At 38.9% G+C, this 27500-nt stretch overlaps 1 protein-coding gene across 1 annotated transcript in view; it reads left to right on the top strand.

The window, feature by feature from the left end:
* The window catches only part of SPAG17 (sperm associated antigen 17), a 3638922-nt gene that overhangs the window by 1065489 nt on the left and 2545933 nt on the right, over nucleotides 1-27500 (top strand). The window contains exon 11 of the mRNA XM_044071485.1: nucleotides 9462-9599. Coding sequence (XP_043927420.1) covers nucleotides 9462-9599 — 138 coding nt within the window. The remainder of the gene's footprint in view (nucleotides 1-9461; nucleotides 9600-27500) is intronic.

Genomic DNA, 27500 nt, shown 5'->3' with positions numbered 1-27500 from the left:
TATACATCAGTGATCTTTGCACTTTGAGTGCTGAAATATCTAGCACACCTGACATTTTTCCAAAGAGACTTGATCAAGGAGCTTTCCAACTCTCTTTTAGGTAGCTTGCCTACAAATTTCCAAAACACATTGGGCACCCAAATGTCTACCCTACAGTTTCCCTCAAATGTGGCCATGCAACTGCTGCTGAAAGCAGCTGATGGTGCATTAGGGGAAGCTGGTACAGGCCATGTAACTGCTGTTGAAAGCAGTTGATAGTGCAACAGAGGCAGCTGGTGCAGGTATTACCATGTGACACCATGCCTGTATGTGGCTATGCAACTTCACAGAAAGCTTCAGGGCATCCTTTATCAATGCCCCCTAAGATGGTTCCTCCCTGTTTGGGCATAAGGTAAAAGAAACACTTACCAGGACTGAGCAGAATGGTATGACCTTGTTTGCCATGGGAATCCATTTTTATACTTCTCAAAGATCCTTTTCCAGGAATCAAAGAGGAGGTAAAAAATGTGGTTCAAAAAATCCCAAGGTTTTCAGCAGGACAATGCTGGGGATGGAGCTCTCCAAGGCAGAGGCAGAGGCAATTCAAACAGATGCCACTTGAGAGGAAGAAGCAGACCACAGAACCAAGGTTTCCATGGGCTGGTCACTGAAAAACCTTACCAGTGTCTCTGAACACTTGCCCAGCTGCTACACTGGGGAGGCATTCGAGGAATGCCTAATCTTATATCTTGTACCCTGACAAAACCATAAGTTCCAATGTATGGGTACTAAGAATAATCACCAGAGACTATACTGTACCGTTTTTGTCTTCCCCCCAAAGAAAAGAGTCCTGATACACCACCCGATCAGTGATAAACTTGGTAAACAAAAGAGTCTTCCAGCTGGTCCCCCTGACTAGTTTTGATCCAGAATCTGTTCCACGTTCTTTTTAGTTACAAAAAAGACAGTGTACCTTAAACCAGTTTTGGATCTCAGCAACCTAAATCAGTCTGTCAAATAGACAAAGTTCTGGATGGTCAGAGTGCAGTCCATTCTACCTGTGTTAAGGAAGGATAACTAGATATGCTGTATCAATCTCCAGCATGCCTACTATCACATCAAGATCCAGAGGCAGTCCAGGACATTTCTCTACTTCTGGCTGGGAGCCAATCAGTACAAATACAGAGGATTGACATTCAGTCTTGCCACAGCTCCTCAGTGTTCACCAAGATTATGGTAGTAACTGCTCATCCCCAACTGCAAGGGATCCATGTCTTCCCATATTCAGATGATTGGTCCGTAACTGCTACCTCCAAGGATTTTTATTACAACATCAAATGTTCCTTCTCACTCTTGCAAACAAATTATGAATATCAGTCAAATAAATAGAATTTATAGGGTGCCAGATAGACACAGACCAACAAATTGCAAAAATTCCCCTTGCAAGAGTTCACTCATAAAGTTTTGTAGCCCATCATGTGATGCAGCATCCATGCCCACAGGCAAGATTCATCCTTCTCCTTCTTATAGGGCTGATCACCTCTACTGTTACTACTCTACATCCCTTTAGCGAGATGCCACATGGGCATCTACAGTGGACACTGACAGTACAATGGTCACAGAAAGTTCACTTCCTTTACACCAAACTATGACTTTCTCAAGTATGCAGGGATCACATAAGTTAGTAGATCACATCTCTGTTAGTGGTTCAGGGCAGACCCTTTTGCCTACCTGCTTCCAGGGCCACTGTCACCATGGATGCCTCCCTTCTTGAGTGGGGTTGAGGTACTTTGAAGGGAAGACAGTTCAAGAGATGTGGTCATCAGCAGAGTCCAAACTTCACATGAATGTCTTGGAGATGAGAGCAGTCCAACTAACATTGCGGGCTTTTCAGGACCTCCTACCCAGGGATGTTATTTCCATTCATGCAGATAATATATCAGTGGTCTGGTACATAAACAAGCAAGATGGGATACATTCATAACCTCTTTGCCAAGAGGCCATGCAATTCTGGCATTGGGAGATGTCTTCAATCCACTTTCTGTCATCAGCTCACATTCCTGGGACATCCAGTATATTAGCAGACAGGTTGAGCAGGGCTATCCTATTACCATGTCTCTCAAATGAACAGTGGCAGTGGAGACTTCCAGCTGCTGGGCCAACTTTGCTGTGATCTCTTTGCTCCCTACGTCAACAAATGCAACAGTTACTTCACCCTCATCCTGCCATGGGACAGTCATGGAGAGATGCTGTAGTCCACGTTTGTCCCCAGGTCTCCTTTATGCATTTTCAGCAATTTCTCTTCTCACAAAGTTCATTCAGAAAGCCATGAGGTACAAAACCAGAGTAGTCATCCTTGCCCCCTTTTGGCTTGAACAGGTAGTCTCCCCTGTTTTTTCGCCTCAACTACTACACCCACCATGGCTACTGGATCCCATTCCAGATATACTCAGTCACCCATCCTGGATGCCTCTACCTGGTCTTCAGTCCCTAAAACTAACTTCATGGTTTCTCCGATTTTAATGGTCACCAGAGATGCAAAGCTTTCTTCCCCTGTAGTCCACGTAATTTCTTCTTCTCAGAAGGAACCAACCAAAAAGAATTAAAAGCCAATGGAAAAGATTTTCTGCTTGGTCATCTTCAAAGGGACAGACCCTGTCTCAACCCCTCTACCAGTGATACTCGATTTTCTGTCTGAACTTTTTATGCGAGGTTCCAAGTTACTCTTCTATAATAGTCCAGATGGTTGCCACCCCAAATATTCACAGAAGACATAATGATTTATCTATTGCATCACTTAGGGTAACCAAAGCTTTCCTTAACAGAATGTTCTTATCGAGACCTCCTATTCAAGAACATTTCCACCAATGAATGTTACGCTCTTATTACAATCATTGACTGAAAAAAAAAAAAACTTTGAACCAGCAACATTAAAACTTATCCAACAAATCATTAAGTTTTTGCCAAGCTAATTCTTTATATGTAATAGTCAATGTTCAGATATGTATAGTTTGCAATTCCTGATTACATACACCTTTTGCTAAAGCATTAAATTCAGAAAAAGGCAGGATAGTTTTACATTTCCAGTTCATTGTAAGAATTTTTCTAGCAATAGGCAAAATAGACCATAGAAGAGACACTTAAATTTTTGGTACAGAGTCTGGAACTGAAACATTGAATAAGATCAAGGAATTTTAAATATTACAATTGCCTGAGCATAATGCTTTAGGAAAACTTCTAAATTCATCCCAGAATAAGATAATCATTTGACACTCTATAAACATATGAACCCAGTTTGCCTCTCAACTTTCACCATATCTCCAACATTTTAAATTCTCTTTCTTGTATATTAGTGCTACTTTGTGGTATTAAAAAACATCTATGCAAAAATTTCTGCACAAACATTTTCCAATAGAATTATGACGTGGTATTGCTTATTGACTTCAAATATAAATTTTTATCAATTTCTGAAAAAGCTACATTATTAACTCTAGTTGAGTAATCCCAAAAAGATGAATCAAAGATCACAAATTCCATTCATAAAATTTTATAAATTACTGATAAATAAGATTTATTTTTTTTCCTCTATTAATTCTGAAAAAGAATTCCAAAATTTTTGTAATGAGACTATTTTTCTGATTGCCATCACATCAGCAGGAATAGGTTCAGAACTGCAAGCATTTTCATGCAAGCCACCCTTCCTTATTTTCTACAAGGACAGAGTTTCACTGAGAACAAATCCCTCCTTCCTTCTAAAGTTGACATCAGAAACAAACTTGAATCAACACATCGATTTGCCTATATTCCCTCCAAACTTTGCTAAAAAGGAGAGCACATCATCCATACCTTACATGTTCATAGGCAAATCAAATTTTATTTACATGGTACAGGAGACTAGAAAAAGAGACCAGCTCTTTGTTTCCTTTTGTTTCCATACAAAACTAGGACAATATGAATCAAAAGCCACAATTTCTATGTGGCTAACAGATTGCATTTCCTTTGTTTATAAAACAAGACAACTGGTTTTACAGACTAAACCTAAGACTCACTCTACCAGAGCGATGACCACTTTTATAGCTTTTGCAAAAAGAATACTTATCAGTGGCATATGTGTAGCAGCAACTTGGTAACATTGTATCTCATTACAAATTGGATGCGTAATCCAGAGCTTGCATATCCTTCAGCTATGCCATTCTCAGGAATGTCCTTTCTTGAGTCCACCCAGTCCCCTTTTTGGCAGTTTGGGAATCTGTTCCACAGGTTGAATTGGATAAAAATAGACAACATTGAATATGAAAGTCAAGAGTAGATCTGTATTGTCCTGTTTTTGTCCAGTTCAATATCCCTCTTTCCTTTACCTTCTAAATTATCATTTTACATCTTCTGGGGCTCAGTCAGACCTTGACAGAACCCTGTTTGCCTCCTGTTCCACTTTTCATTCCATACTGAACAGTGTTGCAGACTCTTCCTTTTATTCATTTTTGCAGTCATTAGAGACTTTTAGGAATGTCAGCAAACTTGATCTGAGGTAAATAAGCCAGGATGAGGGAATTGTGGATACAGGAGGAGTCGGAGCTCTCTGATACAATACTCTGATATGAGGTGCCAAGGTTGGTCAAATTTGATAACCCACACGTTGAACTGGATGAAAATAGGACAAAATGGATCTGTTATTATAGGATGTGCACAGCTTTCATTAATGATATAGATACAAGTGGATTTTATTAATTAGAATAATGTTATTTTCGTGATATGCCTGGGATATCATTATCTATGTATTGTAATTGTCTGGTTTCATGTTAAAATTGTATTTATACAAAATAAATCCTTTTTCAGAACTGGGTACAAGATCTGACAAAAGCTAAACTTAAGGGTACTGGGTACAGCTAGGTCAAATTCACCACTGGAAGCTGGTATAGCCAAACCATAGGAAAATAATAAAACAAAGATAGCTTGATCATCTGCAGTTATGGTAAGTATCTTATATATTTGTACTTTCATTAAAAGAGGACACACCCAGTAATACATAGAAGTAAAGTGATTTGCTTGGTGTCAAACATTCTAGTGGTTGATGAGCCAGGTTCAAGTTTCAGTCATGACTTCCATTTAATATCATTGTGGAGTCCCAGTATTCATTCTGTATCATTTTGGATGCTATCAGAATATTCTGGTTTCTAAATACCTACAGAGAAGTAAAAAATGACTATTTCATAATATGCCTTTATATAAAATTTGCCTCTTCCGTTATGGCCTAAATCATAAGTAAAAAAACTAAAGGGTCATTTCACTCACCTGATTAATAGATAAGTAAAGTAAAATTTAATGGAATTCAGGTTAAAGTTCTCCATCTTTACAGCCTATCCTGTAGCCTACTTATCCATACAGCTACTAAATTCATCTGAAATATATTTATGCCTGTGTTTTACAAAATTGGAACCACCAGTTGCTGACTACAACCCATAATGAATTATTATTAATTTTTTAAATAACAACCTTTATGAAATGTAGATATTATCAGGGGCGGCTCGTGGCATCGGACTGCCGGACTGCAGCCCCCTCAGCAAAAAAAAAGAAAACGTACCTTTTTGTGTTTTGTGTAGTAGACAGTATTCTTTTTTTTGTTTACTTTGTCTCTGAGTCCGCGACTTGGCAAGTTCCTTCCTGCCTCGGCAAGTACGCGCATGCACACTTTAACTGCCTCAGGTTGCGGCGGTTTTAAATAAAGACTTTTTTTTTTTTTTTTTTGTTGCAGCCCGGTGAACTAATTAAGGCATCAGTGTGATGCCCAGCAGTCTATGCGGTTCCAAACCGCATAGAATTGGAAGGGGTTCAGACTGCGATGTCCGCAGGCACGTACATGACGTGCTTGGGCTAAATGCTGCTGATTAGTTGTCGCTTCCCGGGCTTTATGTGCTGGGAAAAGAGCGAGAATCAAACAGTTTCAGTTGTGGACTGAATGATTCGTGATCGTGACTGAGTCAATCACACAGGGAAGGTCAAACTCTAAGGATTTACCTATTTTTATATATCTTTTTGGGTGGCCTAACTATATTAATTTTTGGCAGCTGTGCTGAAGAAGAAAAGTGAAGAAAGAAGTAGAACAATAAGTTAGAAGAAGAAGAAGAAGAAGAAGAACAGAGTAGAGAGTTTTCTTTTTTTTTTTTTTTTTTTTTTCATAGGTTCATACTAAGCTAACTGCCCTTGTGAGCCATTTTAAGCTTAGCCAGTTATCCCTTGTGAGACTCAAACCCTGCACCTTGTGTTTGTAAGGCAAATACCTTAACCATTTGGCCACCCTCCCATTCTTCTTGGTGGTATGTATAATATACATTTTAGTTTTTATTGTCCCAGCCAACTGCATCTTTGGGCATATGGCTTTGATCCAACTGAAATTAAATAATTGTTATTGTACATTTAGTCATTTATAAATATGTAAACAAATAGATGAGCCACTGAATTGATATTGATCATAAGCTTGAGTCTTGTTTGCAGATGACTTACACACAGGTGAATGTTGAAATAAGTAAATATCACTTACATGGAAATGTTATTATATTTAGACAAAAAAAAGTTTTGGTATATTTTCATTAAGTTCACTCAATTAAATGATTGAAACTTTCTCAGGCCATGACAGAATGCCATTCAATTAAAATGCATTTTATACATGACTGTAAAAAATGTCACTGGCATGTTTTGACAGATAAAATGCTTTTGTTAGAAAAGAAATATCAAGCTTTCCAACCTATCTCCATTACAAGTTTCAAGACAGTGTACTAGCACTGTTTCAGTCGAATGCATTACATTGTATTTTCCAGACAGAGTGTTTCACAGGGCACTCTGTATCACAGGGACAAAATGTAGCATTTAAGCTATGCCATGTGTAACCTGAGACATTGTCCATTCTTGAACACTATGAAATATCATTTGGATAACTATCATTACTAGTAGAGATTGCTATCCTTAAAAAGTCAGATGTGACAGTGATCTTTTGGCAGTGCAAAGACCAGACAACTTGCTTGCATGTTTATAGCTTATCTTTGAAGAATGCATTGAAACAAAATGTGTTATAAGAGTTTGCTGGTCCTACCTAATGCAGCATGTCTAGGCATTGGTAGAATTAGCTGATCTATACTCCGCAGAGCTACCTAGTGCCTGTCTGTAATGAGGTGCCTGGTGCGTATTAGCCCAAAATGTAACAAATCCTCTCAAGCCAGTGGGCCATTAGCAAGCTCATCCCCTGCACTGGGAGCTTGCGTCTCACCCTCATATTTAAGACAATGCTTTAGAATGATAACATATCTCACTTTCCAGAAATGTTGATAACTCAGTCCTCCTCAACATACATTCCCACAAAGATACTGTACATCAAACATATGTGCAAGATATGAGTGTGCACACTGAGCATTCAGGTTAACAAGGTTGATTCATGGACACTGGGTATTTATGTATACAAGGTATACAGACACATTTTTTTGGGGTCTTTGTCCTACTTTTATTTATGGCTTTGTCCAGATTTCTTGCTCTAAGAGACTGAGAGGTATGCAAGGTTGCTAATTAAACCCTGGTCACCAGTATTACTAATGAGAACTTCTTACTCTACACCACTAAGCTGGCTGCCTGAGATTCAGTGTTCCTCAAGTCTTGCCTACCTGCTTAAGTTGTTTTGCATTTACCTTCAAGCACTGTGTGGAAAGGAACTGTGGACAGCCAAGGCTGTCAAAATCTTGAGAGGCTTTCATTATAGCTTTGGAACTTGGATGTAAAACTATTAACTATGTTTGAAAATCTGGGTGCAAAAGGTACCACAGAAACAATGAAGGTTTCTGCAGACTTGCCTGTTTCTTGCTTAGTTGCTTGTGGTGTTTGTAAAATCATAAACATAATAACACTCCCTAGCAGAGAAGTGTTCTGAATGAAAAAAAATGCTTAGTGAAACTGGTTGTATTCCCTCTTTTTGTTCTGAACTAGCACAACCTAGGTATTATAATGCATTTGAGTGACTCATAATTTGTTACAAAGGTCAGTAGCAAGTTTGCTGTATCTTAAACGTTACATCCACAGGATGTATTGCTAAATATCTAATGTCAAGTCTGTTTCAACATGCTTTTGAGAAGATTCCATTCACAGTAGAGTGCTCGTGTAAACTGTAAGTTAACTATTTTGCTTGCGTAGTCTCATCAGACCTGCAGAACTTGGATTGAGTAGGATGAATTACTGGAGACTACTGCCTCAATTCTAACACAGTCTACCATATTCCTCCATCTGTTGTAAAAATACAAATTCCTCTCTGCATTTGTAAAAATAAATGTTTGTAGGGTTGTTAGACGTAATGCTTGAATGAAGAAAAATAATGTCAGCTTGAAGGAAAAACCTCATCTGTTGAAGATAGGTGCATATTTAGGTTTAGACTTAAAAATGACCGTCCAGGTCACACTTGGAGCATGTATATTGTGGGTTACAGCTGTTAGTAAAAGCATGGATCCTCATTATTACAATGGGAATCTTATCTACTGTATAGTAAAGGATGTCTGTTGAATTATTAGAGTTTCACATAACACTTCTGAATAATATTTGTATTTTGTTTGCAAGGATCCTTCCAGTCTGTATCACAAGGATTAGTTTTTTTTTTTATCTACTCCAAAAACACTGTCACACAATGTATTACAATATTAGTTCCATAAAAGTTAACATCTTGAAGAATTGATGTAAAGCTCTTCATTATAGACAAATGCATATTTAGGTTTAGACTAACATGTAAGTATCTACCCTGGTTACACTTGCAACATACACACAGTGGCGGTTGTAGTGAAAAAGTATGGATTCATTTCATTACAATGAGAATCTTTTTATCTGTATGTGTAGGATGTGTGCTGAAGTACCAGAGTAAAGTTTCACAAACACTACTGAATATTGTTTGAAGATGATCCTTCCTCTTTGTATAATGAGTACTGATGAAATCCCAAACTACTGTATCACAAAATATTATGACATTTACCCCACAAAGTTAATGTCTTAAAACACTGACTTAAAGAATTATTTTGCAGGGAAAATCCCCTTACACTCCCAAACTATTGCTTCTGAGTATGCTAAGTCTGAGGTTACACAGCCTTGGTGCTAACCGCTGCACCACCATGGCCACCTTACACAAAACAGTTCTGCAGTCCGTAAATATCTGCCATACTGACTGAGCATTTATTTCATGTAAATAAGTATGTCCAGCATTGATCCCATTGCACCATAGCTCCACCCCCTTTTAGTTGACTACACCCCTTCCTGTTAGCCCCACCCATTCAGCTGTCTCCTGCAGCCCCCCTTTGATTTGAAGTCACCAGCCGCCACTGGATATTATGGTAGCTTTGTTTAGCTTTTGAATCAAATTGTGGAATTAAACATCAGAACTTTGATAGATTGTTTTACACTGTTTAAAAATGTATAAAACAACAAAACTTGTGTGTCTGATTCATTGTTTCATTATTACACAGGTTGTTGCAACTGAGGAGAACCTTCCTTTACCAAGCCAAATTGTTCCAGAGTCAACAGTAGATAGGCTGGATCACACACTTGTAGAACACTTGATTTCTTCTGTGATGAGTTTATCTGTTCCAGAAGAAGAAAAGAAGGTATACCAATTATTTTGAATTTTGGCTAAGAAAGCACAAAGTGAAAAACATTTGCACCATTTATTCTGAGTTAATGCAACCTTAGCGATAGTATTATCAGATATTAGGGATGCAGGTATGTGTGCACAGTGCCCCTTAAAAAAAAAAAAAAAAAACTTAAAGTAGCTGTTTTCACTTCATTGCAGTGATGGCCAAATGAGGCTGCATGACAGTGGAATTAGGAAACTGAACTGCTAGAAGGTTGGTGGTAAATAAATGATGTGATATTGTCCTATCTCACCTTCATTCTTAGCAGGTTGGGTTTGGATCTGAACATCGGATCCAACTCAGCCTAATGCAAAAGCTCGAGGTCTTCCACTAGCTCATGGCTAAAACTCTATCGTATCATGCACTAGGAGAACTTCCAGATCTCATTTGCCTCCAAACAAGATTGGGTGCTCTTCCTACTTGCTCTGGCTAAGCAGACTATTTCAACATATTTTGACAAACTGTTAGAAATATCTAACTCTGTTTATTTGCTTGGATAATTACTGATGTATACTGTGTGTGTTTTTGCTTATTTTTCCTGAGTTTTCACTGCTGTTAGCTGTCATTTCCCCGCAAGACCTTTTTTCCCCTGTCCCAGCTTAAAACCTAATTACCACAAGCCTGTTTTTAGTTAATGGGCTTTCCTTTCATTTCTATTCTTTCCCCCTCAAGGCTAGTTCATTTACATTAGAGAGCTGCCTTAGCCCATTTAACTTAGATGGCTTTTTCCCATTGTTGGACCTCGTCTAAGTGTTTTCTTGCTGCTATCTTGCTGTCATCTTGTTGTTGTTATTGCCAAAAAAAAAGTAGCAGAGTATATATTTACATATTGTAGAGTTGTTATTTGTTCGTTGTTTTCCTTTATTGTGACTATGTCTTCAAAGGATTCTAAGGCAGCTAAACCCTCTGGGTTTAAAAAATGTGTTAAATGTAGCCAAAAATGTCTATTACTGATGGGCATACAATTTGCATGCACTGTCTTGGAGCAGTTCACCTCCAAGAGTCCTGTGCCATCTATCATTCCTTTAGCCACAGGGCATTGTTAGAGAGAAAAAACAAATTGATATTAAGAGGCCTATGAAAAAAACCCTTTTCTGAAGCAATCGAAGAAGCTCAGGGTTCTTCAAAATCGGTCCAATCCCATTTTCAAAGTCAGACAAATCGAGGAAATGTCCTCATCTTCTAGTGTTCAGTCAGAGCCATCTAAAAAACTACCAAAAGTGTCAACTCCGGACCCAAAGGCTGTTGGGTCCAAGAAGCCTGCTACCTCGGCTCCTTCTATTTTGGTGCCAGTGAAATGTCATGTGTGGAGCTGGTCCCCTGAATTGGAATTGGTATCTCCCACTCTAAGGTCTCCATTGCTACAGTCCTTCAGATCTCCTGCCCCCTTGGCTCAATCTTCCAGGAGCCGGTCCAACGATGATGTGGATCATGTGGTGCAAAGGCTGTTAAGGACACCGGCGCTCATCAAACTGTTGTCGGATCCAATTCAGAGGGCTTCAGAACTGACAAAGCCCACCCTTTCAGCATTGATTCTTCCTTCGATCCAATCTTGGACCTCAGTGCCAAAATGTCCAAAACCAATTGTAGTGGAGCCATCAGAAACAAGACCTATCTCAGGATCTTCAGATCCAAACATCGCTCCAATGTCCTCAGCTCCATCTGACCTCGAGGAGTCTAGGAGCTGACTTTCTCCAGTCGGGTCCAGAGAGGGGAGTTGGATCGGACAGCTGTCGGATCTGAACTTGCCTCTTAGCCTTGGAGCTGACCTTCTTGGTTCCGGGGATTCCTTCTGGTTCTTCAGAGGGCAAGGGGCTTTTGAGGTAATGAGGAGAGTGCTGTCTCCACAGACAAGTCCACTCTTGGGTTGGGACATTCTTCCCCTAAAGGCACCGGTGTCTGTCTCAGTGCCACTGCATCCATGGGGACACAGAGATCCCAAGCCTCAGAATGTCCCATTGGGTGACCCCCCCCCCCTTCTGAGACCTCTCCAGAATACCTTTCTGAGGAGATCCCTCAGAAGAGGTTATGTAAGAGGAAGCATTTAGACTCCCCAGAGGAGTCCATCACATCGGATACAGACCTTGATGATTATGAAGGGGCCCCACGGTTACCTTCTGAGGATGTCTCCTTTGCAGACATCCTAGAAATACTAAAACAGAGAAGTGGTTGGAAGCCCATTAACCCTTCAGAGGAGGAGTCTGTATACCTGAAGGCCTTTAGATCTCGCTCTTCCTCCACTTGGGTGTCTCCACCTTTCGACGAGCTAATGGACCTGGGTTACTGAAAGGCATGGGAGTCTCCAAATTTGGTGGAACCTGTTCCTCAGAGGCTAAATACGTTTATCTCCTCTCCAGCAGACAAAAGTTTTCTAACCACAGGGGTCCCAGTAGATGTTATGGTGGTGGCGGCAGCCACCAAGAAAGCACTCTCAGAGACATCTTCTTCTGTCGATCTGCCGAACAAGGAGTCTCATACAATGGACAGATATGGAAAGCGCACATTTTCTTCAGTGACTTTTGTGCTTAGATCACTGAGTTATCTTACACATTTTACTAGACTTCAGAGAGATCTCCTGAAGGAACTAGGAGATACCCTCCAAGGTTCAGTAGCTGAAGGGGTATCAGAGAATGTTTCCTGTCAGCTCTCCACCTTAAATTCAGTGGTCAACTCCTCCATGAGACTCATTTCTTATGCAGTGGATGGAGAGAGCAGAGCACCAGGTTCAAGAATTGAACTAAGGAGACATTCCTGGATGCACTCGTGTGACTTTGCTGAGCCCTTTAATTCTTCTTTTGTAAATGCCCCTTTTGATGGCTCATCTTTGTTTGGGCCAAAAGTCAAAAATATACTAACCAGGTGTGAACAAGAAGGAAAAACTCTAACTGCTGTAGGACTCCATTTTTCTCTACCTACCAGAACTTATCCAAAGGGTCAAAAAGGAGGAAAAAGGTGGTTTCATAAATCCCAGAGAGATTTCTAGGACACAAATGGTGATTCTTCCCCTAGGGGCAGAGGGAGAAGTAGTAATGGAAGACACTGGCCATGCAACAGAAGGGGGATTGAAAAATCAGTACAACAGGGAATCCTTCCTTGGAAAGCCCTTTCAGTGCTCCTGAAGGGAGGCCCACCTGTCCATCTCTGGAGGTAGTTGGGGGCCACTTATCTTTATACCCAGAAGCCTGGCTAACAATAACAAAACATAAGTAGGAACAAAGCATTGTATCCATAGGTTACTCCATACCCTTTTCCTTCCCCTCCCAAACATAAAAAACATCCCAGACATTCCACCCAGTCAGAGGTAACAGACAACTCAAGAAATACAAAAGCTTCTGGACAAAAGAGTCATCCAAACAGTCCCTGCAGACCAAATAGTATCCAGAACTTACTCAAGATTCTTTTTAGTTCCAAAGAAAACAGGGGACTGGAGACCCATCCTGGATCTCAGCAAATTAAACAAATCAGTAAGAACAACTTTCACATCACTCTCCCACAATGCTCAGTAATTCAGTATGCTGATGACTCTACATTAATATGCACTGCAAATTCCAGCTCTGAACTCCAGCAAATTACCCACAATGCCCTCACTTCTACTGAATCTTGGATGCTTAACAATCATCTTGCCCTAAATCCAAAAAAAAAGTAAACTAGTAATTTTTACTCCTAGGAAAACCACTCCATTTGATAAAAAACTCTTCACTATACAAGCCCAAGACAATACCACTATAGAAGTTGTCCCACACACTAAATTACTAGGCATTATTATAGATGAAGACCTTAACTTTGACCTACACATAAACAATGACATAAAAAACACACCAAAAGCTTGGTATGCTCTACAGGCACCAACACTTTCTTAGCCTCTCTACTAGACAAACCCTTGCAACTATCTTTTTATTACCCTCTCTCCTTTATGATGCACCTCTCCTCACTAATATCCAAAAGTCTACAAAATCCAAACTTGCTATGTGTTACAACAGAATAGCAAAATTTGCCACCATGGCCAAATTCTCATCCCTCCACTGCAAGTCACTGAAACAATTAGGGTGGCTGGAACTCCCCCCACCATCTCTCATTCACCCAACTAACTAGTGTGCACAAAATAATCTACAGACCCACAGACTGTCCTGCTCTCTCAACTCTACTTGCCAAATACCATCCCAGCAGGCATCTAAGATCTGAAAATCATCTACTTCTAAAAGTAGATAAGCCCACCTTACCTGCTGGTCAACTCCTCTATTTCTTCACCGTCACCAAACTATGGAACTCACTTTCACCTTCTTTAAGAAACACAGGCAGCACCACCACCTTCAAACAAATACTGAAAAATCATCTCAACTCTTCCTGGCTATGTTCCTGCTCTATAACCTAACCTCTTCACTCTCCTTACATGATTACTAAACTCCTATGTCTTTTGCTACTAGTGACTGATGATACTTTCTCCATATTTATTTTTTAACTTCACTTGTTGATACTGATACAATAATACTGATTAATATATCTCTGTTTATACCACTCTGATTGAATTCATTGAATTCTGCTTTAATGTATATTTTATGTATATATTACTGTAATCAAACAAACTAAATTCCTTCTTTTATGTATATATTCTGTATATGTTACTATATTTACTATCTGTAGCACTGTTTCTACTTCTGTACTAATTAATGTTTATATATTTATTTCTGTATCTCGTTGGAGATTTCCTCCCCGGGCCTCCACTGAAAATGGGCTCTTTTAGGCCCAGTGGACTTTTCCGGTAAAAAAAAAAATGCAATAAAATAAATAAATAAATAAATAAAATAAAGTCAAAGTTCTGGATGGTAACACTGCAGTCTATACTCCCGTTTTTGGGACAAGATGATTGGATGTGCTCTATAGACCTCCAGGATGTGTACTACCACATAAAAATGGACAGACAATCCAGGAGTCATTTGCGCTTTTGGCTGGGAGCCAGTCACTACCAGTTTTGAGCTGTGCCCTTTGGCCTCACTACAGCCCCCAGAGAGTTCACCAACTGTATAGCAGTAGTCGCGACTCGCTTGAGGCACCTAGGATTCCAAGTGTTTCTGTACCTAGATGACTGGCTTCTAACTGCCACCACTGAGCATCTACTAATGAAAGTTAGAGACACCACCTTGCATCTCTGCTCTACACTAGGAATCAAAATAAACTACGCAAAATCCGTCGTGTTGCCATCTCAGCATATTGTTTTTATAGGAGCAGATTTAGATTCAACAGAAATGATGGCCAAACTCCCTTTGGAAAGGGTTCAAGTTCTATCAAGTCAGGTCCAAAACCTTCTTTCCAAGAAAAAAGGTACAAGCAAGGATAGTTCTGAAAGTCTTGGGGTCCATGGCACCAGCAATAACCCTGATTCCATTAGCACGTCTGCACATGCAAATCATACAGTGGTTACTGTTCACTCAGTGGTCCATGCAGGAACTGCCCATGTCCCACCAAATATTTATAATGGAATCTTGCAAGAAGGACCTTCATTGGTGGCTTTACTCCACTCATGTAACATTAGGTTGACCCTTTGTACTTCCCCAGCCAGTAGCCGCAGTGACCACGGACGCTTCTCAGATGGGGGTGGGGGCATTATCTGGGCAACACAGTCCAAGGCACTTGGCAAGATCACAAAGCCCATTTACACATCAATGTCCTAGAGATGAGAGCATTGCTTTTATCATTGCAAGCATTCCAGGACTCTTTTCCACTGGGAATTATTCCAACACAGACGAACAACATGTCAGTTGTGTGGTACATAAACAAACAATGAGGAACCAGATCTTACCCCATTTGTTGAGAGGCCCTGAGAGTATGGCACTAGGCAATCTCCTCCCAATGCTTTCTGATAGCAACACACATCCCAGGGAAATCCATTGTGATTGCAGACAGACTCAGCAGAGTGATTCTGATGCCTCATGAGTGGTCCTTAAAACAGGAAGTGACGGAAAAGATTTTCTGAAAATGGGGCCAGCCTTGCTGCGACATTTTTGCCACATCCATAAGCACCAAATGCAGCAACTACTTTGCACTGATCCCCCCTCTGGGGGAGTCACTATTGGATGCACTTGTTCACGATTGGCCCTCGGGTCTCCTCTACATCTTTCCTCCCTTTCCATTGATACCCAAAGTTCTTCAGAAAGTCAAGCACTTGGGAAGGAACTTGATAGTGATTGCCTCATACTGGCCTCGTCAAATCTGGTTTCCCTTTCTGTGGCCTCATCTCTGGGAGGAGCCTTGGATTCTGGACCCATTTCTGGACCTCCTGACTCATACTTCGGGGATGCTCCACCCCTCTCATCAAACCTTCAAATTGACAGCTTGGCTGCACCAATTCCAACCATAGCCAGGCTCCCTAACCTTTTTCAGTCGGTGAAACATATCCTGATTTCTTCTCATAAGGTTTAGACAAAAAAGTTATATAGAAACAAATGGAAAAAGTTTTCCTTATGGGCGTTAACTACTCACATTGATCCCTTTTCTGCTCCAATAGCTTCCATACTTGAATTCTTAGCTAAGCTTTTTAATGAAGGCGCAACTGCAGCTACTATTAGAGTTCAGTTAGCAGTGATATCTAATTTCCATCTAGGTGAATTAGGCTCCAACGTGATGCCCCACAGACTTTGCAAAGCGTTCTTAAAGGTACTCTTTTGCTTACACCACCCATTAAAGCCCCTTCAGCACCATGAGACCTGAATTTTGTCTTATCCCATTTGATTCTTCCTCCATTTGAACCTGCATCATCCTACAATCTCAAGTTTTGACTTGGAAGATGATTTTTTTGATAACCATTACTTCTGCTAGAATAGTTTCAGAGCTGCAAGCATTGTCAATAAAGCCCCCCTAAATGCTTTTCCACAAAGACAGAGTATCCCTATGTACAAACCCATCCTTTATACCCAAAGTATGCTCAGAATCTAATTTAAACCAATCCATAGAACTACCAGTTTTTCCCAACTATGAGAATAAGGCAGAATATATGTTGCACCAACTGGACGTACATAGGCAATTACATTTTACTTGCATAGGACAAAGGACTTCAGAAAATCTGACCAATTATTTGTCCTTTTCAGACTCAAAGAAAGGTGTTCCTGTGTCTAGAGTCACACTTTTGAAATGGCTATCAGATTGTATTACCTTTGCTTACAAATCTCAAAACAAATAACTTTGCCAAAAAGTAAAAGGTCATTCTACAAAAGCCATTGCGAATTCTTCTGCCTTTCTGACGAGACTACCCATTGATATCATTTGTGCTGCAACAACAATGGACAAGGCCACATACCTTTATCACTCATTACAAAATCAATTTGGTCTCCAGTAACAGGGCCTTCTTTGGATCCACTGTTCTGAATAATATCCTCCCTTGAGCCACCCAAGAAAGATGGTGCTAGGGATGCTGTCCCAACCTGTTAAGAATGAATAAAATGCTGCCAGTCCACAGGGACCATGCACAACTAGAGACAAAAAAATAAAACAAAATGGACCATTGCGGTCAATTACTCCACTTTATTTCAACACACCAACCAAACGAACTAAGCACTTTCGCCAGGTACCAAGCCCAGCTTCATCAGAGTCGTTTAGTCAGACAATAATTAATTCTTAAATAGATAATTAAACATTTAAACAAACCAATCACTAGTGATCTATTAGTGACCTCACACAGGTGTCATTACATGTTTAAAAAGACAGTACATCATCATCATCATGATCATCATCATCATCATCTTCTTCTTTCAGCTGTTCCCATTAGGGGTCGCCACAGTGGATCATCTGTTTCCATTTCTTCTATCCTCTGCATCTTTCTCTGTCACACCAACCACCTGCATGTCATCTCTCACTACATCCATAAACCTTATCTTAGGCCTTCCTCTTTACCTGTTACCTGCTAGCTTCATCTTTAGCACCTTTTCCCCAATATACTCAGCATCCCTCCTTAGCACATATCCAAACCAACATAATTTTGCCTCTCTGGCTTTGTCTCCAAACCTTTCAACCTGGGCTCACCCTCTAATATACATATTCCTGATACTGTCAACCCTTGTCACACCCAGTGCAAATCTTAACATCTTTAACTCTGCCACATCCAGCTCTAACTCCTGCCTTTTTGTCAATGCCACTGTCTCCAACCCATATAACATAGCTGGTCTCACTACCCTCTTGTAGACCTTCCCCTTCACTCTTACTGGTACTCATCTATCCCAAATCACTCCTGACACACTTCTCCACCCACTCCATCCTGCCTGTACTCTCTTCTTCACCTCTCTTCCACACTCACCATTACTCTGAACTATTGATCCCAAGTATTTAAACTCATCCACCTTTGAACCTCTACACCTTGCATACTCACCATTCCTCTATCCTCCCTCGTATTCACACACATATATTCTGTTTTAGTCCTGCTGACCTTCATTCCTCTTCTCTCTAGAGCATATCTCCATCTCTCCAGGGTCTCCTCCACCTGTTCCCTACTCTCACTACAGATCACAATGTCATCTGCAAACATCATAGTCCACGGGGACTCCTGCCTGATCTCATCTGTCAACCTGTCCATCACCATTGCAAATAAGAAAGGCTTAGAGATGATCCTTGATGTAATCCCACCTCCATCTTAAACGCATCCATCACTCCCACCGCAGACCTCACCGCTGTCACACTACCCTCATATATATCCTGTACCACTCTTACATACTTCTCTGTCACTCCCGACTTCCTCATACAATACCACAACTCCTCTCTAGGCACCCTGGCATATGCTTTCTCTAAGTCTACAAAAATACAATGCAACTCCTTCTGACCTTCTCTGTACTTCTCCATCAACACTCTCAGAGCAAACATCGCATCTGTAGTGCTCTTTCCCGACATGAAACCATACCGCTGATCACTAATCATCACGTCCCTTCTTAACCTAGCTTCCACTACTCTTTCCCATAACTTCATGCTGTGACTGATCAATTTAATCCCTCTGTAGTTACTACAGCTCTGCACATCACCCACCTCTCAAAGTTAGCCATCTGTTGTTTAAGTGTTAGTGTCTTCTTCCTTTCCTCTTGCAAACCCATAAGTCCCATATCTGACGTACGGAACCAGCTGGTGAAGTCACGTTGATCTGTATTGCTCTCAGGGGTTGGATTATCCCTTGCCATCACTTTTCCACCCATTTGTTGAGTGGAACTCGTGGCATTATTCGAATTAGCCGCACCATTCACCAATACTTCCAATATTGGTGAATGTAATGTAAATAGTTCAGCTTGTGTGCTAGTAAGCATATCTGCACCAGCACCACCAATAACAGCATTTCCCATATATGCAGTTTTAAGTCTCTCCACAGCACATTCTAGTTCCTTAATGACCACTTTCATCTTAGTGGCCAACTGTCAACCAAACAAAGCAGCAAGTAAAAGACCACAGAGCCGAGTAAATGCTGAATAAGATGCTGTCAGTCCACAGGGACTATGCACAACTAAAGACAAAGAAATAAAACAAAATGGACCACTGCGGTCAATTACTCCACTTTATTTCAACACACCAACCAAACGAACTAAGCGCTTTTGCCGTTTACAAAGCCCAGCTTCATCAGAGTCGTCTAGTCAGACAATAATTCATTCTTAAATAGATAATTAAACATTTAAACAAACCAATCATTGGTGCTCTATTAATGACCTCACACAAATGTCATTACATGTTTAAAAAGACAGTACATACTCATTACAATTTCCAGTATATATAAAAAGCTTAACATACTGTCACCTAAAATCTATCAACTACTAAACATTATAAAAATAATATAGGAAAACACTATACTAGTATTTATAAAAATTAATATATATATATATATATATATATATATATATATATATATACATATATATATATATATATATATATATATATATATATCTATCTATATATATCTATATCTATATATATATATATATATATATATATATATATATATATATATATATATGTATTGGTGAATGGTGCGGCTAATTCGAATAATGCCGTGAGTTCCACTCAGCAAATGGGTGGAAAAGTGATGACAAGGGTTAATCCAACCCATGAGAGTGATACAGATCAACGGGACTTCACTAGCTGGTTCTGTACACCGGATATGGAACTTATGGGTTTGCAAGAGGCAAGGAAGGAAATGGTAACACTTAACAGATGGCTAACTTCGAGAGGCTGTGTATTAAGTTTTGAGCCCTACAACTTGACAATATATTCCTTACTAAATCTTTGACACAGAAGCAAGTACTGAAAGGTTTGAGGATATGGAAGCAACCCATGGGTGTGGAAATAGGGACAACAGCACATCGTGAACTGATAGCACTATTTGATAAACCAGGTATGGAAATGATGAATATCATTAGCCATAACAATGACATTAAATTGGCTAAACTAAAAGAAGATATATCTGTTCTCCATAAAAGTATAACTAAAGATTTACTGTTTTCCCAACAAAAGGACAATTTTTGTAAAGTACTTAATAATGTTGATGTTTTTGTCATCAAAAATGTCAGTGTTAAACAAAAGAAACTGTTGAGGGACACAAATGTCTACAAGGAGAATTGTACTTACCCAGTGGGGTCAAAACAAAAGCAGCATGGTGCTATGTTTATGGACGTTAACACTGACATAAATGGTGGTGAAACTGAAAATGTAGTTGAAACAGATTATGGGAAAGTTTTCAACAATCATGACTGTTTTTGGACCAACCAATGGAATTAAGGAGGTTGGAAAGACTTTTAAACAGGGGAACAGTAGAGGCTGGAATGCACAACAAAATTCTTATTACAATAGGAATGGTCACCGGGGGGAGGGGGATCAGGACGGGTTACCATTGAATTTGGTTTATACAGTGTGTTCTGATGTTGTTGATGTATCCACTACTATTCACAGTTATTTTTTGCTGGACCATGTTGTTGAATGTCAATTGGATGCTCTTGGGGAAGGTGACAAAATGATGGAAGCAAGTTCTGCTTCTTCGAGTGTCATGGGTCTTAATAACATTTATGAACAAATGATATGTAAAGTGGTGAAAAAGCAAGGTTTTACTATATATAATTATACAGAAATCAGTATTGGTGATGCACATTTTCAACTCCTCAGTAAAGGAACAACGTTTGTGCCAAATTTTCGACTAGACATTGCTAATGTGCTTATTAATTTAAAATTATTTATGAGACAGTTAAACTTAAAATGTACTCCTCTTATATGGGTCTAAACAAGTAGGCTGCTAACAATACAATGGTATTAAAAAGAAGAAGTACTTTTATCCCCCCACCACACCTGGAGATATTATCCTTTGAAAGAAGTGTTGAAAGTGATTTTAAAAGTATACTAAATCACAACAGACAAAATACAAACAATCTTACTCGGGATGAAAGGGTAGCATTGAGGGAATTGGTTATCAACAGAAATTATAGGTTTATGGAGCCGGACAAGGGTGGTGAGATGGTGGTTATGACCACTATGGATTACAGTTGTAAGATGAATTATACACTTAATGATGAAGTAACATATTACATGGCATCTAGAAATGAGATGAACAGGGCCTATCTGAAAATTGATATGTACCTACATGATGCACTTTTTCAAGGGATGATTAATGAAATAGAATTTAATTACTTAGTTAAAAATCCAATTCTACCAGTTATCTTTGGTATACCTAAGGTGCACAAGGGAATTTACAATCAACCTTTTAGACCTATTGTGGCTGCAGGTGGTTCCAAAACAGAACCTTTAGCATCCTATGTGGACATATGGTCTAAGGTGGCAGTTGAGGAAGCTGCACACATTTTAAAAGACTCTTGGCACTGTTTGGAAAGATTAAAAAATGGTTAAAAACAAAACTAACTATGTGTTTTTGACTGTTGATGTTATTAATTTATTTACAGTGATTCCCCAAGATAAAGGTTTAAATATGTTCCATGAGAGTTTACTTAGTAGTAAAAGAGTTGACAAATCTAAATTAAATGTACTAGTTGAACTTATGGAACTGGTGTTAAAAAATAATTTCTTGAGTTTTGAAGGAGAAATATATCAGCAAAAACTAGTGTGGCAGTGGGTGCCGGGTGTGCGCCAGTATTTTCTAATTTGGTGTTACTGGCTTGGGAGAATTCACATGTTTTTCCATCCAGATATCAGCACAACATTGTGCTTTACAACAGATTTTTGGATGATATACTCATCCTGTTGAGGGGTGATGTCATTAACATCAGTAAATTTATTGAATATCTGAATGGGATGACAATTTTTTTTAAGTTTACGTATTCATGGCACAAGGATGAAATAATTGTTTTGGATATTACTTTGAAGAAAACACCACAAGGGCTATGTAGTAACATATATAGGAAGGACACCTATTCAAATTCACTACTACATTTTGATAGTTGTCACCCCTACCATCAAAGAAAAGGAATTATTAAGGTGCAGATGGAAAGGACATCAAGATTGGTTAGTGATAATATTGTGTTTAAACAAGAAATTTTTAAATTGATAGGTATGTTTTTAGAGACGGGATACCCCCTCAAGGTATTACTAAGTGTTAAAAAAGAAGTTATGAGAAAAAGGGAAAAAGTATATACCCCAATACTAAGAAGTAATTTATTGGTGTTTCACAAATTAATCGACAGTAACAAGTCTGGTGACGTCTTTGTGTTAAAATACAATCCATTATTTCCCCAACTTACGTCTAGCTTAACAAAACACATGGAGATTTTGTTTAAATAAACCTACTAAGGACATTTTGAGTATTGAACCACAAATAGTTCATGATAGGGGTAGGAATATAAAAAACATACTTGAAAGTAACCCCACCAGAAAGAATTTAAATATATCATTAATGACAAAGTGTGTATGTGTAGATATTGTCACTTTATTTATGATGGTCCCTATTTATTTATAAAGGATTATAAGTTTTCCATTTCATGCCCGGGTAAATGCAATTATAATAGTACTAAACTTGTATATGCGACAACCTGCACGGCCCACGATGCTTTCTATGTTGGAAAGACTATGCGCAGGCTGCGTGATGGGATCTCGGAACATTTGAGAAATATTACAAATAGGAATAAGCACAGTGCACTTTATGTACATAGTCAACTTTGTATGAATGTTAAAAAATGTTTATTTTTTGCTGTAGACAGAGTTATTACTAGTGAAAGAGGAGGGGTATTAACCTTGAAGTAGAAACTATGGAGTTACAATAGCAACTTAGGTTAAATGCTTTGAATGCACCAGGACTCAATGATGGTATTAGCTTGATGCCCATTTTAAAAATTAGGGCTAATGTAATTTAGGGTAGGCATACTTTAATTTACTTATTTAAGCCTACTATGTGTATGGTAGAAATGAAATATATACATATATATTTATATATTAATTTTTATAAATACTAGTATAGTGTTTTCCTATATATTTATTATTATCTTTATATTTAGTAGTTGATAGATTTTAGGTGACAGTATGTTAAGCTTTTTATATATACTGGAAATTGTAATGAATATGTACTGTTGTTTTAAACATGTAATGTCATTTGTGTGAGGTCACTAATAGAGCACCAATGATTGGTATGTTTAAATGTTTAATTATCTATTTAAGAATGAATTATTGTCTGACTAAATGACTCTGATGAAGCTGGGCTTGGTACCTGGTGAAAGGGCTTAGTTCGTTTGGTTGGTGTATTGAAATAAAGTGGAGTAATTGACCGCAGTGGTCCATTTTGTTTTATTTTTTTGCTGCTAAGAATGAAGGTGAGATAGGACAACATCACATAAAGAAGTTATGTACTCACCATAATTTTCCATGTGTGTTGTCCATCTCGCCTTCATTCTTACATCCTACTCGCCTTTCCCCTAGCACTTGGCTCCTGGAAGACCGAGCTGATACAATTGGCTATTAATGTTCTCTGACCTTCTTGAGTACTATATCAGGTATTCAGTGACTTTTATGTACTGTCTTAGTTATATCTGCAAACAAGATCTGAGGAGCTCTCCTAGTGCATGATGGGATATGGTTTTAGCCATGAGTTGTAGAAGACCTCAAGCTTTTGTATTAGGCCAAGTCCGATCCAATGTTCGGATCCAAACCCAACCTGCTAAGAATGAAGGCGAAATGGACAACACACATGGAATGTTATGGTGAGTACATAACTTCTTTTTTATCCAGTGTGACATGCAGACAATTTCACAAAATTAATTATCCTAACTTCCATTTTCAGTGAAATCAGGTGGTGTCATTGCCTTATGATTTTGTTTCAAATCATCTTACATACAACTACCCTGAAAATGCATTTGAAAAACTAAGTGTTATACTACCACCCGACTTAAAATAAATGATAGGAACAACAGCAAAAAGAAGAAAGACATCCAATGCAGCAGTGCAACTGTGTGCATTAAGGAGACTAATTTTTCATTCTGAAACTAATCTAATATTTTTTTTCTAAGTGAACTGAAATGTATGTAATTATTAATTTCCAGTGAATGTGTACTAATTTTATTCAACTCTTACTACTAAAAATAATTGGAAATGATAACACTGAGATAATAGGAATTAGGCAGTTACCGCCACCCCACCCTCCAGTTCAACAGATTAGCTGTTACTCCTCATAGCAATGAGTAAACTTTCTTGGTATAGTTCGCAGATACAGAAATTTAGTAACAGCAAAATACTATCAGAGCACTCTTCCATCTGGTGTTTTGTGAACTTTATACTGCACCTTAACTTTCCTAAGTCTCTGTTGGAAAATATCCTATATTGATTTCATGAACTAACCCATATACTGATTGGTGCTGGTGATTTAGCTCGTCTGGAGTTGATCCCCTTCTCTTCGCCCTCACTACTGCTCAGGCTCTCTTCACTCAACTACCTACCCCCAGTTCTCAGTCACCCCATTTTCATCTTCCTTAATACTATAAATAACCACTTCTTCCCATTCTCTCAATCAGTCACCTGCTCAACCTATTATATGCTAGAAACACCTACTCTACTCTTCAGTAGTCTGCCATTCCAATGCATATCCCACCCTATTCATAGCCCCTGTCTCATACCTTTCCTTATGACTCTTCCAGCCACCTCCTAATCCATACGTCACTCAATATCTAATTTATAATTATGTTGTCTTCTCAACTACTCAGCTTCTTATCTTCCTTATAGTAACCTCTTTTACTCTATACTATAAAAGAGACTCTAGCTTCATTTCTGTTACTCAAACTATAATACTCCCTAACTGTTCATCTAAACAAATTCAACCAATCTTTCCACTTTGCCATTACCATTTCTACCTCACCAACATACTTTCCCAAAATACCCAGAACTCAAGTACCCTATTCCCTATCTTATTGCAAGCTCTCTTTATCTTACATAGATAAAATGTCTTTGAAATCAATCCAAGTACAGATTTATCTGACCATACTCCTCAGGTATAGTCCTTCTAATTCTAGTTGCTTTTCTTTTATTCATCCTGTCCCACCTTACAAATTATCATGTCACAATCACACCTTCATATATATCTTCTACAAATCCATTGGTTTACCAATCCCTCAGTCTTGTACACTACAACTCAAAATGCATCTAATCTTGTCAGTGCCTTTTACAATCTTTATATCAAATATAATAACATACAGTCAACCCAAAATAAATGTAAAAACAAAGATTACCAAAAAAAATTATTTTAACACTGCTGTGTTCTTCTGTGGAAACATTCACCCCAACCTACTTATGCAACCTGTGTCTCCTTCAGCTCTTTCTCATCAGCCTATTATTTCAGCACCCAAACAGCTAAATAGAATTCTGTCTTCTTAAGTACCCACACTGTCTGCAGCAATGTTGCAGAACTTCACACTTGGATCTCCCTGCATACACCAAATATTCTGGCAATCACAAAAACTTGCCTTAAACCTCACATAAAAGAATCAAAAATAGTACCTCCAGGCTATAGTATCATCACAACAGACCAACCTATAAAAAGCAGGTGGAGTACCTATCCTATATCTCAGCTCCTATGAGTTCTCCAATCATACCAAACCTATACCAAAATTCAGTGATGTGGAACTGAGTATACAAACACCTTTGCACTATTACACTTTACATTCCTTAGGGGTGATAATACATATCCACATCAAAAGACATATTCAACTGGAAATCTAACACCACCCCAATTTATTTCCTCCTGCATACACTGTACACTGGCATTATTCTGAACTGGATAATGGTTTATGACGAAATCAAATTCACTCCCTCAGTTGTCCTATCAAATTCCTTTAGTGATCACCTTCCAATCCATCATACACCAATAGACTTATAGCTGTAACAAAATGTGTTGAGAGAAGCCTTCATATATATTTGAAATCTAAATAACCATTTAATCAGTGTCAAAACGTTCCTATTCCTAGAGGACACTGAAATATGCACAGTCATATAAACCTGGGTTGTGAGCATCTGTGGTATTTCACAGCTCATGGGGTATAGTGCCTATCATTTTAAAGATCTTGTGGGAGAGGTGTTGGGCACTCTATTTTCATAAAAGATAATTTCATATACAAGCTGGAACCTCCACAAAGTGAGACAGACTGTACCAGTGGTTTACAGCAGATGTGACAAAGATGCCATACTTCTTCCATGGCTCCCAGTAAACAAGAGTTCTTAAGTAAACTGTAGGGCAGAAACATAGCCAACAATGTAACGAAAACTACAACAGCAGTAATCATTTGAACATCTACTGTTATGGTAAGCTTACCTACAAAGCTGTACTTTGTTTTCTGTGAGAAATATTAGCTAAAAGCTTGAATGGGTGTTTTAAGTGATTGTCACTACAAATTTTACCTCAGTTCTGATGTTTGATCATGGTTCCCAGTGGTAAATGTATTTCAAATAATTGATTTTTTTTTAGAAAAATTTTTGCTTTTTGGTCAAAACATGCTATAGGTTACAGCTTGTGCTTTTCGGGGGTTGTCATTAAAAATGATTACCTCAAAACTTATTTTTCACTGACTATCCTAAGTTCTATTACTTGCTTGTCATACAGCTTTTTCAGTAGGAAGACAGTCTTGCGTCCCTATGGGTTGCCCCTTATTATTTATCACATTTTGTGAGGAAAACTCTTCCTTTACTGTTAGTGCTGTTAGGGGCTAGTATGTTTAGTGGTTGTCAATGAAAAATTTTACCTCACACCTTAACTTGCCAGACAGAAGGTAAGGCTGAATCTTCAAGGATTTGCCAGCCGCTTGTCAGATATCTATTTCAGTAGATAGACAGTCGTGGATCCATGTGGGGATGCCCTTATAATTCATCATTTTTTGTGCCGAAAAGTTTAACTTTTCTGTCAAAAAGGGTTGTTAGGAACTGCTGCTAGTGTGTTTGCTAGTTGTCACAAATAAATTTACCTCAAACTTAACTTTTCTGTCCGGAAGTAAGACTGACTCTTCTGAGCTCCACTAACTGCATGTCAGAGACCTTTTGTGAAAAAGACATGAACCTCAGTCCCAATAACCCGATAGTTCCTTCCCTGAGCAGTGAGAATTGAAAAGTTATGTGGAAGCTTCAGTCTTGACTCTTGACTATGGCTTCTCCTTCATCTGCTGATGGACAATTCTGCTATGGCCGTCTGTTGTTCCTCGGACCTCTCATCACTTTCCCTAGTCCCTCTGGTGTAGCTATTTGAATGCCACTATGGACCAGGAAACAGGCTTGACATCTGCAGTTGTTCAGCTGCCCTTATCGAGTATGGCAGAGCTACTCTTGCCAGCATCAAGGAAGGGATTGGGTGATATGCCTTTGTTAAGTTGCTCTAAGGAGCTTCATTTTGTTAGGAAAGAACCATCTTTCAAGCCTTTGTTTTTCTTGGCGGGTCTACCAGTAAAAATG

The sequence above is a fragment of the Protopterus annectens genome, chromosome 5.part0 (assembly GCF_019279795.1).
Source record: "Protopterus annectens isolate FY-2018-M chromosome 5.part0, PAN1.0, whole genome shotgun sequence".
NCBI lineage: Eukaryota > Metazoa > Chordata > Ceratodontiformes > Protopteridae > Protopterus > Protopterus annectens.
The sequence above is the reverse complement of the archived record's forward strand: the minus strand, read 5'-3'. Positions and strand labels throughout refer to the sequence as shown.